This window comes from Astyanax mexicanus, chromosome 21 (genome assembly GCF_023375975.1).
Source record: "Astyanax mexicanus isolate ESR-SI-001 chromosome 21, AstMex3_surface, whole genome shotgun sequence".
In the NCBI taxonomy this organism is placed as follows: domain Eukaryota; kingdom Metazoa; phylum Chordata; class Actinopteri; order Characiformes; family Acestrorhamphidae; genus Astyanax; species Astyanax mexicanus.
In genome coordinates this window covers 24,051,207-24,065,703 of record NC_064428.1, presented here as the reverse complement: position 1 = coordinate 24,065,703, position 14,497 = coordinate 24,051,207, and the positions used below count along the sequence as shown (strand labels likewise).

Genomic DNA, 14,497 nt, shown 5'->3' with positions numbered 1-14,497 from the left:
GATTAAGAATAACTTGACATTACATGTCATATCAGAACATTCACTCCTTTGTGCCTCTTCTCAACATTAATAACAGGTGAAAGACTTTTGATCATTTCTAAATGTGACAGAATGTCTCCAATTGTGTTAGACCTTCTTACACATCACCATCCTATGCTCTAGTAGGCACCATTGTGCTAGTTGGTGCTTGATGAAGCGCCATTTAATTCAGAACTAGATTTATAATAACTTCGTAATTACATGTCATATCAGAACATTCACTCCTTTGTGTTAAGTTAAACTTGTTTGGTCAAACATTTCAGCTTGTTCTGCAAAGGTTCAAAGGTCAATCTTTGTGAACATTCTGGTTGAAGCCACCTGATCAATACCAATAACATGTAGACACTTTTTGACTAGTTCTAACTCACTTAATGAATATCCTACAAAGTTCACTAGATTTACATGTGAATTTAAGCACTGATCAGGTTGAAAGGCCTCTGCTCAACATTAATAACAGGTGAAAAACTTGATAATTTCTAAATGTGACAGGGCATCTCCAATCATATTAGACCTTCTTACACATCACCATTCAATGCTCCAGTAGGCACCATTGTGCAAGTTGGTGCTTGAACCCGATGATTGCCGCTTGCGGCTATATTTATATATTGAAACTACTTGGATCATTCAGTCAGCTTACTTGATAAACTTGATAAATCCACGATAACTCCAAAAAATACCAAAAAGCTGATTTTATTGCCAAGTAAGTACTGCGTGAGCCTGTGGACAGGTGTTCAAGCCCATTTATAGCCCACTATTTTTTTTAACTACAAAAAATTGTACGTACATCATTTGTATGTATCTTTTCTAGTACTTTATCCGCTGCTTTATCTGTTCCACATACAGAATATGGATTGAGGCTGGTGATTTTGCTGGTCAGACAAAGTGTTTAAAATCCCAGTGTTTCATCATGTCTGCAGAAGCAGTTACAAATAGATTTGGACACATATACCCTCCGGTTTCATCCAGATCAGGTTCTGTCTGGACATGAAGCACGACGTTAGATGTTAGTTCAGGGTAAAATGGACAGGAACCTCAATCTCAAACATCTGAAGAGACTGCAATACTTTCCAAAGGGAGAAAAATCAAGTAGCGTATTTTTCAGACTATATAAGGCGCAATATCAATGAATGGGTCTACATTTATACATTTATAAGGTGCACTGGATTATATGGCGCATTAAGTGACAATATTAAGTACACTACTAAGGAAGCCTACATCTAAGTGAGCAAAGGTGTCGCCATGTTTTTCTGAAATAATCAGTGTACAGATGCCCACACCGGACGAAGGCAGCACAGGCAAAGACGCTGTCCACATAGATAAGCCCAGCAATTCAAAAATCAATGCACTAATACACACAATATTAGCCCCCAAAATTATGTTAGGACTTGTTATTATTAAAATAAAAGCTTAGGTATATTTTAGGTATATTAAGCATATTTTAACGGTCATTATAGGGTATTTTAAGTAGAAAGCAAGACGGATAATAGGCAACCTTTCTAATTCTGCAGAAATGGCTGAAATAACAAAAAAAGATGCAGGAGCTTTCACACCTCAAATAATGCAAAGAAAACATGTTTTCATATTCATAGAGTTTTAGGAGTTCAGAAATCAATATTTGGTGGAATAACCCTGGTTTTTAATCACAGTTTTAAACATGCATCTTGGCATCCTGTTCTCCTCCACCAGTCTTACACACTGCTTTTAGATAACTTTATTTTAGGCCGCTCCTGGTGCAGAAATTCAAGCAGTTCCTTCCTCTTGATTATATTTCAGAGGTTTGTTCCACATTCAAAAAAAAAAAAGGGGTCTCATTTTTTTTCCAGAGCTTTATGTGTTTAACCTTTTGTACACATTTGTTTATTTACTTTGATGTATGCCTTAAAATCTCATCAAATAAAAAAAAAAATGTAAGAAAACAGCGTTATTTACAGTTGCTGAAATCTGTTTAAACAGATTTCCCCCGATATGTCAACCTGCTTCCGACTGAATTCAAATATCATATTATCCATCAGCAAATAAGACAACAGCTGTGTTTATCTCTCCCCAGCAGGGTTTCAGCGGAGAGAAACCCCATCCCATACGGATGTTAGAAAACTTTAGTTTTAAAGTAGCACTCGCAGTACAATACATACATATATATATTTATATATATATATATATAGTTCTGGAGGTGTTTCTGAGTGGAACAAAAAAACTGCCTCATAACAAGCAAGTGCGGTCTCACCAGGCTTAGTGAGGCAGATCTAACCCAGTAGGGGGTTTCATAGCAGCCTGTGTTGGCGAGCCAGTGTATCAGTCGGGTGCTGAAATATCACAATCGCACAGACACCCGCCTGCTTCCACTGCAGCATGCTGCCTGTGGGTGGATAAGGCTGGGTCATGTTTTCCATGCACACTTGTGAGCAAAGCGATAGAAAAGAAAGAAAGAAATAGAGGAAGAAATGAGGGCTGGGCCACAGCACTCTTGACCAGACCTTAAGGTTGGGGGTAGGTTGGTGTGCAGGGGAACCGGCTCAAAAATAAACCCGGCAGAAGTCAACGAGGGCCGACGTTCTGGAAGATAACGTCCTACGCCAAGGTGACTTCTGCCTGGGGTGAGTGTCTTTCAAAACAGCTCAGAAACAGCTCAGCATCTCAAACATTATAGCAGAACTTCTACAAGATAGAAGGAGGATAGAAGGTAGTAGGAAACAGTTAGCCTAACATTTTTTTTAGCATTATGCTAAAAAGAGACTTTTTAGAGATTCTTTTGGATGATGATATATGTTTTTGGGCCATTCCACCGAAATGTTCATAAAGTATAAAAAATATATATTTGTTGGAATAACCCTGGTTTTTAATCACAGTTTTAAACATGCATCTTGGCATCAGGTTCTCCTCCACCAGTTTTACACACTGCTTTTAGATAACGTTATGCTTTACACTCCTGGGGCAAAAATTCAAGCAGTTCAGCTTGGTTTCATGGCTTGGGATCATCCGTCTTCTTCTTGATTATATTCCAGAGGTTTTCAATTCGGTAAAAACAGAAAAAAGTAGTACCCTGATGTGATAATTAGGAGCGGGTAATATGACACAATATTCCAGGGTATAATATTATTCACAATATTCAAAAATGTTGGCGATATTATTAAGTATGATACAGTATGGTACACCCCTTGTTCTGATCCACATCTTTCTCTGTTCAACTTTCCTTTAATTTAGAAAGAAAACCTCCCTTTTCGGTTAATATCTCACTGTTCTGCTAGTTCAAGTCTTTATAAAAGATATTGTTAGGCCATTAGTTATACAGCTCTTTAGAAAAAATGAGAGACATTTCTTCTAAATTCCAAATAAAAATATTGTAATTTCAAAGCATTTATTTGCAGAAAATAAGAAATGGCTGAAATAACAAAACAAAACAAAAAAAAGATGCAGAGCTTTCAGAACTCAAATAATGCAAAGAAAACAAGTTCATATTCATAAACTTTTAAGAGTTCAGAAATCAATATTTGGTGGAATAACCCTGGTTTTTAATCACAGTTTTCATGCATCTTGGCATCATGTTCTCCTCCACCAGTCTTACACACTGCTTTTGGATAACTCTATGCCTTTACTTGTGGTGCAAAAAAAAAATATTTAAAGCATTTCAGCTTGGTTTGATGGCTTGTGATCATCCATCTTACTTTTGATTATATTCCAGAGGTTTTCAATTAGGTAAAATCAAGGAGGAAGAAAAAAAAATCCAGCCAAGATTTGTAAGCTGTCTCCATCTAAGCAAGAGGTGCCTACTTTGGTTAAATAAACTATTTTGTATGTTTCTCTTCCTAGTAGATTAATGACTTTAGTATTAATCTACAATGCAGATTTCTTTTTATAATAAAAAAAAAATGTGTCCAAATTGTAGCTGGTACTCTATGTCTGTTTTATTCTTAAGTCAACAAAGCAGGGAGAATAGTAATAGAGAGTTAGGTGCCGCTGCCAAAAAAAGTTCAGCCAGGAGGGTAACAGAATTTTACTTAGGGTCCCAAAAAAGTCGATCGGCTCTGATTGCATGGGAATAAAGTGAACAAAAAGTAAAAAAAAACAACAGATTTCTAGGGTTCTAGACACTGGTTGTCTATTTAGCATAAGAGAGGCAAACACTGTATTTAACTGATAAAGAAAATCCACTCTGGATTCTGCTCTAACTCGAAAGAGAAAAAAAAAAGTTAAGCCAACTTCTTCCAGCACAGACTCAGCCGTGTCTAAAAAAAAAAAAAAAAGCACACAAAAAGCTATTCTTCCAAACTTCTTTAGCTGACAGCAGCCAGAAGTAGATGCATGCTGCTATTTCTAGCAGTAAAGAACAGCCTTAGGAAATATGAGGAAAAACTGACAGCGTCTCCCCTGACGTTATTTAAAGATTGACCTTTTACACTCTTATGCCGGTAGCTGATCAAAAGTAAATAAATAGGTTTGTTACATGTTACATTACTGGCTGAGATCTATCTTAACTGCTCTCTGGTTGTAAAAGTGTTTAAAAAGCTAGTCACTCAGCTGAACTAGGCAAAAAAAAAAACTGCCATATGCATGCAGGGTTTGGACAATGAAACTGAAGCACCTGGTTTTAGACCACAATAATTTATTATCCTGACGGACAGTTCTGGTGGAAACAGGAGAGTTGAGGAGCACATTGAATTCTGCCGTGATTTGGGCAGCCGTGGTTTTATGATTTTTGGATACAATCCGGGTTATAGCACCCTAACATCCCTTTCAGACAGCTTCCTCTTACAGTGTCCACAGTTAATCCTGTTGGATGTGGTTCGTCCTTCTTGGTGGTATAGAGACTGACATAACCCTGGATACCGTGGCTCTTGATGCATCACAAAGACTTTCTGTCTCGGTCACAGATGCTCCAGCAAGACGTGCACCAACAATCTGTCCTCTTTTGAACTCTGGTATGTCACCCATAATGTTGTGTGCATTGCAATATTTTGAGTAAAACTATGCTCTTACCCTGCTAATTGAACCTTCACACTCTGCTCTTACTGGTGCAATGTGCAGTTAATGAAGATTGGCCACCAGGCTGCTCCAATTTAGCCATGAAACCTCCCACACTAAAATGACAGGTGTTTCAGTTTTGCGTTGTCCAACCCCTGTATATTAATTGTATCTAATTTGCCTAGTGGAAAAACAAAAATGCCAGTAAACGTAAAGAAAGTTCAATCCATTGCAGAATTTTCAGAGAATAAAAACAAAGGAGAAAATGCACTAATAACTTTCAAAACTGTCCGTTTTGAGCCAGAATCTGTCAACACTAATAAACTACTAATTTGTTTGTGGTATAGATTTAGACAGGAATTTAATTAGGTTGGTGATTGTGTTTTTGTTTGTGTTGGTTTTTGCCGTTTCAACCATGCGCGGCCATGCGCGGCGTGCAAACAGTCAGCAATTATCTATCAATTGCATGATAATGCTATTTGTTACTGGTTATTTAATCTTAATTGCATTGCATTGGTCTCCCCTCAAGGGTGAAGTCAATGTTAATTTCAAACGGAGTGAAACTGTGATCACATCCCATGACCGAAACGGCGCGGCGCTACACGGTGGAGTGGATGTCGCTGCATTCTCCTATTCTCCTGGCTTTCTTCTGCCAGATAATGCTGCAAATTCATATTTATACATCTCTCCAGAGCCTCGGTGACTGCACAGCAAATGAAGAAAAGCACCTCATTAGCTGACTGACACAAACTAATCAGCCAGTGACCTAACGCATACTTCCTTTTCAGTTTTATCTCCGCCGTGTTTGTGATTTGCTTCTTCCCTCCTTTTGCGCTGCATATTTCATATTTCATATTTCAGTTGATGCGTAGAGAATGTCTTCTGAATTCGGGAAAAAACATTTCATAATTTATTAGCTTTAAACCAGAGCTTGGAAAGAGCTTGGCTGCAAGGAGATCATCGTATTAATAATAACTGCAAGAGACTTTCTATTACATATTAGACGCTTTCCTATTGTTTCCCTTTGAGGAAAAAAAGGAAACGTCGTTTTAAATTGTTCTGCCATGACCCTGCGCCGGGGTCATTTCCAGAATATAACTATTTTATTATCAGATTTTTAAACTCTTTTGACTGTTCGCCATATTTAGAAGACTTTATACTACAGCAAAACTATATATTTTAACTATAAGTCGCCCTTAAAATCCTTTGATTTTACCAAAAATCATCTGTGCACCTTTTAATCCAGTGCACTTTATGTATAAATTTTACCAGTCAGGTTTTAAGAAGCAGTAAAACCACTCCACTGAAGTACAGCATTATACTGCTGGAGCAGTATTAGCATTAGCCGCTAACCATGTTCACTATTTCTCCGTTCAGAGGTGAGTATTATCAGCCTGTAGCATGCTCCTAACCCAGGCTAGCACTGCTGGAGCAGCATTAGCATTACCCGCTAAGCGTGCTCGCTGTTTCCCTGTTCAGAGGTGAGTATTATCAGCCTGTAGTCTGCTCCTAACCCAGGCTAGCACTGCTGGAGCAGCATTAGCATTACCCGCTAAGCGCGCTCGCTATTTCCCTGTTCAGAGGTGAGTTTTATCAGCCTGTAGTCTGCTCCTAACCCCGGCTAGCACTGCTGGAGCAGCATTAGCATTACACGCTAACCGCGCTCGCTATTTTCCTGTTCAGAGGGGAGTATTATCAGCCTGTAGCCTGCTCCTAACCCCAGCTAGCACTGTTGGAGCGGTTAGCCGCTAATGCTCATGCTCCAGCCTAGTGCTGAAGGAATTCAGGAATCTAAGCCTACTACAAATAAAAGGAAGCGCTTTACCCACCCAAATAAACTGTTTTCAGAAGAGACATCTGTGTAGATTTACCCCAGCACTCATTTGACTTTAAAAGAAAGTCTTTTTTAACTACAGTTTTGTTTACTTTATTTAAAATTATTTAAATATAAACAAAAAACATCTATGAATAATGTTTTAAGGGAGCAGGAAATTTCCAGCAAACAAAATTATTCAACAAAAATGACAAAACCTACTTTTGGTGTTTGACATAAAAAAGTGCAAAGCTTGTCTGTTTCAACCTATCTATCTTGGCGAAACATTGCCAATCCCTGTTATTGCACATTGAGTGTCAGTTTAATCATGTATGATCCTTGATTCTGTGTTTTGTTTCCCTTTTTTGAGGATTTTTTTTGGTATTGACTTGATAGTTCTTCCTGTTTATGACATTATTTTGTTAAAGTCTACTTCACTCCCTCTGGTTTTAGCATTTATACTAAATCTTAGCTTTGTTCCCACTTAATAAACAGCTCCTGTTTATTAAAACTTCTTTTAACTTTTACATTCAAGGGTGTCTAGCCTGTATTTCCATTGCTCTTGTGTTACCATTTAGACAGGGTTTAAACAAGGCTGTATGTTAGTATGACCACTATCAATATGCAAAAGCAGGGGTTGGCAATACTTCGCCAAGAAAGTAAATATGAACAAACATTCCAAGAATGATGTCTTAGTTGTAAAGTAAATATCAAAACAATCAAAATTATATATCTAGAAATGGCAAAATGTACTTTTGGTGTTCAGTACAATATGTAAAAAGCTTTGAAAACTTTCAGTTTCAACCTATCTTGGCAAAGTATTGCCAACCCCTGTTATTTAATATTCAGTGCTCTATTCTGTTAAGTCGTTTATGATCCTTGATTCTTAGTTTTTCCTTTCCTTTTTTTTGGTACCTTTGGTTTGGTATTTGGTTGTTGAGGTTTTTCTAGTATGTAACTCTTGTTTTTTCTCCCTGTTTATGTCTCTTTTTTGCAAAAATCTACTTGTTTTTCTTACTGTTTTTGCTTAAGCCTTATTCCCAGCCCTAAGCTCCTATTTATTTAAAACCTCTTTTAACTTTTACATCCAAGAGTGTCTAGCCTGTGCTTCCAGTGCTCTTGTGTTATTAATATGCAACAACAGGGGTTGGCAATACTTCGCCAAGATAGGTTATATAGCAAACAATTAGCAACAGGTTTAAGGAGAAGTAAAAAACCTGTAAGCTCCTGTTTATTAAAACCTTGTTTAACTTTTACATCCCTGTTCTTTAAGCCTGTGTCTTCAGAATTTAAAGACGTGACTTTAGATGCTGCTCCAATTGAAACATTTTCCCATTGAGTCGTCTTTATGAATGGACTCATTTTCTGTTACTTCAGATATTCTTCTCTTGCCGTCTTGCTCCAAAACTGTGGTTAAATGAGTTTAGTCACCATTTTAACACAGAACACAGTTGGATATTAAATGCTTAATTGTCTCGTTGAGTACACCTGCCTGGAAGTGTCTGCACTCATCATGGTCCAGTACTCATTTGTTAAGAATTGTGCTTTAATTTGCCAGACATCTGCAATTCCTGCAAACCTCAGCGCTGAAATTGTGTTCTAATTGGCTACACCTGCTTCAAAAACTTGCATGCATATGTTCAAGTGCAAAGTCATTTTATAGCTGCAAAAAAAAAAAAAAAGATTATGGCAATAATTAAAGTCAATACCTTGAGTGAAGGCGTTGACAATTTTAGTGATGATTGGCATCCGATAAAAATGTGGTTGACTAGCACCGATATTATGTCAGTGTAATATTTGTTTTTGTACATAACTTTAAAGGTCTTATTGCATCATTTTTTTCATTCATTTTAAAATGTCTAGTCTCTAGTATGGATGAATGCTTTGGATCTAGTATATATTTTAGATCTAGGTAAAACGTGGAATCAACCAGAGATGCATTTTAAACCTATACTTACTTACACAAGGTAGCTAACGCTAACTACCTCTGTAAACAGAGCCCTGTGGGCGTTCCTGAGCCAAGGTGGGCAAGGCCATGAAGTCACTGGTTGATGTAGACACCTTATATCTCTCTGATCAACTTGTATTTCTGAGGATTTTATTTTACTAGCTACTGCGGACAGTGGAGGTTGGAGAACATTTTCATATGCAGCATCATATAGAACTCAGATAAATCTATAGAATTTCACAAAGAACAAGAAAAAGGATGTATTTTAGCGGAATGAGACCTTTAAGGTACAGTAAATATAAACAAAGGTTCCATGAATGATGTTTGAGGGTTACACCAAATATCCAACATCCAAGATTGTTCAACCAGAAATTACAAAACTTACATTTGGTGTTTGGTATAATAAATGAAAAGCTTTTAAATCTTGTCTGTTTCAACCTATCTTGGCGAAGTATTGCCAACTCCTGTTGTTCAATATTGAGTCATCTATGCTGTCTGTTATCTTGTGAATTGTCTTTGATTCTGAGTTTGGCTTTCCTTTCGTTTTTTTGCCTCACTCAAAAATTTTAAGCATATGTTCAAGTGCAAAGTCATTTCATAACTGCAAAAAAAAAAAAAGAAGATTATGGCAATATTTAAAGTCAACAGAAATGGTACAATCATTAGAAAAGTCGTAAGAACATTTTAAATATTGTAGTGTTCGGATCGGGTAGCATAGCGTACCTTCTGGTCGTGGCTGTAGGCGAGTATCCAGTCCTCCTGCTCCGGATGGAAAAGGAGGCTGAGGACATAGAAGCTGAGGCGGTATTTCTGATAGGTGGCGCCCTCATCCGTGCTGATCAGCAGACTGTTCTCCACCTCTGGGTCGGTCAACAGCATGATCTAGAACACAGATCACAATACAGTGATGTTAGAAGTGATTTTTAAATGGTTGAAAAAGTAGAAAGTTCTACCAAGTTTGCCAATGGTGTAAAAGTACCATTTACAATTTCTTTGCATGGGTAATGCTGTTGGGAGCATCGGCTAAAATGTATGTATTTTTGGAATACTAGAGTGAACAGAGGTTCTGGGCTATTTAACAAAAGTTATAGTCATACTCTTGATCATGTTTCACTACAAACCAAAGTCCAAGTAATGCAGTTAGTAAGATTTAATGACAAAAAGCTGCATGATCAGAATATATATTTCCTTTTTTTTGAATGAAGAAGTTTCTCCGCAGATATGTTTCTTCTCAGAACCCAGAGGGGCAGAGTTGTAAATATTATACAGCACAAAATGTTCAAGCAGACCCAACCGTCCTGGTTTTAAATTCATTTGTTCAAGAGGCAGGTCATGGAACCGGCTGACTGAAACACAGTGTGCCTCATTTGCAAGTCATAATGAATGGGTTTAAAGTCTAACTGGCTGGAGTTCATTTGATATCGGCTTTTTTTTTCTAATCTCCAGATCATTCAGGGAAGTCTTATCATTTTCATAGCAGTCAGATTGAATTGCTAACAAACTGGAACTTGTAATTCTGGTCATTTTGAAAGAAGTGTGTCAGTGCTTTTAACCTTGCGTTCACACTAGCAACACTAGCGACAAGTGACCAGTCATTTTGTACAACCCCAAATTAAGGTAAATGGTAAATTAGTAGAGTTTCTGTTTCTGATATTTACTTTGACTTTTATTTGATTGCAGACGACATGAGCTCAAGATATTCCAAGGCCTATTTTAGCAATCTATTAGCGCAGCTTGATTTTTAGGGCATGTTAGTGTGTCTTTGCTATCATAACGATGGGAAAAGTACCTTGAACCTTGTGCAGTTCGAAACCTGAACAAGGCGCATTTTAATTCTCTTAATTCATCTTGGGTCTAGGGTTTTGGGCGTAAAATGTTATAAACCAAAATGATAATAGTCTGTGTGTCATTTGCCTTACATTTCCTTTAAGAGCCAGGAGTGCTCTGACTTTGGCAGATTGCTAACTTAACGGTGCAGTGCTTCTTCATGTCTCCGCAGAGGAAAGTGACCAGCTTGTTCTCGCTATAAAGGTGTGTGAGCAGGTAACTTAAGGCAACATCAATGCTATTTATTTAGTATTCAGTTTTTATGTTGATGTAAATAAACCCCAAACAAGGTTATTGCCAAGATGGCAATAAACATCTGACTAATGATTGATGGTTGACTCGAGGTTGCAGAAGTAGTAGATCTCTTCTATCTTCTCTTATTGTAAAGTTTTGAATAAAATGAAAGTTCCTCAAATTAAGTTTGGAAGGGGGTTGCCTTTTTCTTCATCTACAGTGCATAATATTAAAGATTCACGAGGACTTTCAGAGTGAAAAGGGCAAGGAACAGTGTGGTACAGTGATAGGATGCCACCTGTGCAACAATTTCATTTGACTCGCAATTGTGACGAAAGACTCGTGACTCGACTCGGACTCTTGTCCAAAGACTAGAGACTCAACTCAAACTCATGAACAAAGCCTCAAGACTCGACTCGAACTTCTGACCAAAGACTCGAGACTCGACTCGGACTTCTGACCAAAGATTAGAGACTCGACTTAAACTTATGACCAAAGACTAGAGACACGACTTGAACTTATGACCAAAGACTAGAGACTCAACTCAAACTCATGAACAAAGACTAGAGACACGGCTTGAACTTATGACCAAAGACTAGAGACACGGCTTGAACTTATGACCAAAGACTAGAGACACGACTTGAACTTGTGACCAAAGACTCGAGACACAGCTTGAACTTGAACAAGTTCAGTCGTGAAACTTCCTCCTCACCACTTAATATTCCACAGCCAACTGTCAGTGATATTATAACAAAGGCTTTCTGTAGAGTCAATCACTACAGACCTCCAAACTTCATGTGTTCTTAAGATTAGCTCAAGAACAGTAGAGCATGGAGAGCTTCATGGAATTCGTTTCCATGACACGTTTGGGAATAAAGTGTATAGTGATATGTTCTTACCAGTGATGTCAGTTACTTTAATCTTAAACCACTTTTTTCAGTAACAAGTAATCAAACGTGCTACTGTTTCAAATCCAGTAATCATATTAAAAATTAAAGTTACTTATCCAAGTCACTGTGCGTTACTTTTTTTGTCATTTTCCTTAGTAAAAAGATATTATAACTTTCTGCTGGATGCGTTGAAGAGATGGACAGATGGGGGAAGGAGGTTTACAACTGTCACTTTGCTGCTGGAACTCTATGTCACAACCACGTCGAAATAAGACCAGGCTAGCGAGCTAGCAAGCTAACAGGCTAAAACTAGCACACAGGCTCAACACACACACTCCCACCTCGCGCTCTTTTTACCTCACACACACACACACACACAGCGAGCCCCCCCTCCCTCTCTTCACCTCATACACACAAACACACACACACACTCTCCCTAATTACACACTTGTCTTACAACCTAAACACAACAGTGCATTTTTAACAGCCAGTAAACACAGAACATTAGATTTGCTACAGTATATTTTTACTTTCTTCTTGTGTCTCAGAGAATGAAGTCTGGCCTAAGCGACACTCATGTAGAACCACACAACAACACAAAAACTGGAGGGTAATACAGACACTACTTTAAATTTTAAAGTGATAAAGTGATACCTAGCTTCAAAAACACAACGTCAAACTTACAGAACAAGTTCCAAAGTTGGAGCAAAGCTTCCAATAAAGTGAGTTTTGGGAAAACTGTTATGTTGAGGCGGCAGATACTTAAAAGGAACTTAAAAGGAACTAAGTTACTTTTAAATTAAAGTAATCCATAAAGTAAAGGGGTAATCATTTTGTAACGCAATAGTAACGCAATAGTTACTTTTATTGGTAACTAGTTACTTTTATAGTGGAGTAACTTAGTTATTAACTCTTACTTTTTTGGAGAAGTAACTAGTAACTATAACTAATTACTTTTTCAAAGTAACGTGCCCAACACTGGCCATCACTGGTTCTCACACATTTCCTGCCAGTGTGAACACAGCATAAGTCTAACCAGGCTGTTAAAGCTGCAATTCTCTATTAAATCTACACTTTTAATTCTTTTTTTTCCAATATCAAAACATGCAATCAGCTACAAATCCAATGTTTGATAGAACGCAGGCAGCTGAAAGCTTTATCATTAACGTTGTATAAAGAACAAAGCATGTGAGTGTGTGTGTGTGTGTGTGTGTGTGCGGGTATGTGGACGCGTGTGGTGAGCATGTTCAATCAATTTGTATTTATCATTCATCATTATCACCTCAGGGAAGGTGCGAAAGAAAGAAAAGGGGAAAAAAACAAGATTGGATTACCGGGCCATAGCCGCTTTAAAAATAAATAAATAAATAAATATATATATATAAAAAAATAGTTTTTTTTTAAAAGGTCAAACTCTGTCAATTACCTACAACAATAAACCAGCATCAGTCAAGGCACAAGACTCATCGCCCCCCTGCCTTCACTAATCAATCTTTATGTGCAATCAAATTGGGTTTAGACCACCCGGTAAGTCCTATGCATGCATGTTGACGACATGTTCGTGGGAGGGATTGAGTTATGAAGTTTAGAAACGTTAGGAGGGAAGAGAGAAGAAAGTGAAATCAATGGATGAGTAAAGAATAAATAAAGAAATAAATAAATAAACAAATAAAAATATACTGTCTATGAGACAAATATAGCTAACAAGAAGTGTCACAATCAATTAGCACAATCAATTAGCATCAAGCTAAGTATATAAGCTAACTATAAGCTAGGTCCAATGTTCCAATTTTCATTGGCATAGTTACAATCCTGAGAATTGGGTACAAAAAACTGATCTAAAACTAATATGCTGTCTCCCTCTTTAAATGACAAATAAATAAGTAATTAAAAAAACAGGGCAATTCTAAAACATGAAATCTATTTTGAAAAAGCATTGTCCTTAACATGGTGGCCTCAAAGCTACCATAAACCCGTTAACTAAAGCCCTAATTATAGCTTGCAAAACAGTAAAACGTGATGGTGAACTATGGCAGAATATGGTGTTGTTGATACTTGAGAGCAGTACATCACCACTGAACTGACTTATTTACTTCCTTCACAGCTCAGTGGATTGCTGTATTGGATGCAGGGTTGACTATATCACAGCTCAGAAATCGACGGGACTTGTGACCAAAGACTTAAGATTTGACTCTGACTCATGCCCAAAGACTATGGACTTGACTTGAACTCGTGACCAAAGACTCAAGACTCGACTCGGACTTGTGACCAAAGACTTGAGATTCAGCTCGGACTCGCGACCAATGCTTTTAAATTCGACTCAGAATTGTGACCAAAGACTCAAGACTCGTCTCGGACTCGTTCCCAAAGATTCAAGCCTCATCTCAGACTTGTGCTCAAAGACTCGAGTCTCGACTTGGACTTGTGACAAAAGACTCGAGACTCGACTTGGACTCGTAATGAAATACTTGAGACCTGACTCAGACTCATGCCCAAATGACAGTAATAGTTGTTAATCATAGTAAACACAATAACTGTTTTTTTTTTTTATGGTTTATATCTGTTTTAAATGTGACAATATTTTTCTGTTTTTTTACAGACATTTTCTGTTGCCCCCTGCTCTTGAAAAATAACCGGTTTTTTTTTCGCACTTTTTTTAACAGTGTATGTGTGATATCTTGGTTTCTTGGTCTACTGCTGGGTTGGATGATGCAGTGACTCCACATTACTGGTTGATGGATTGCTGGGTCGGGTGCCAGGGCAAGTCGACATTGCAGTTCAGAGGCT

At 37.7% G+C, this 14,497-nt stretch overlaps 1 protein-coding gene across 2 annotated transcripts in view; it reads right to left on the bottom strand.

The window, feature by feature from the left end:
- LOC103033078 (VPS10 domain-containing receptor SorCS1) overlaps positions 1-14,497 on the bottom strand; it is a 389,355-nt gene that overhangs the window by 101,302 nt on the left and 273,556 nt on the right. For both annotated transcript variants that reach the window (XM_049469578.1, XM_049469579.1), the window contains exon 4: positions 9,483-9,641. In XM_049469578.1, the coding sequence (XP_049325535.1) occupies positions 9,483-9,641 (159 nt within the window). The remainder of the gene's footprint in view (positions 1-9,482; positions 9,642-14,497) is intronic.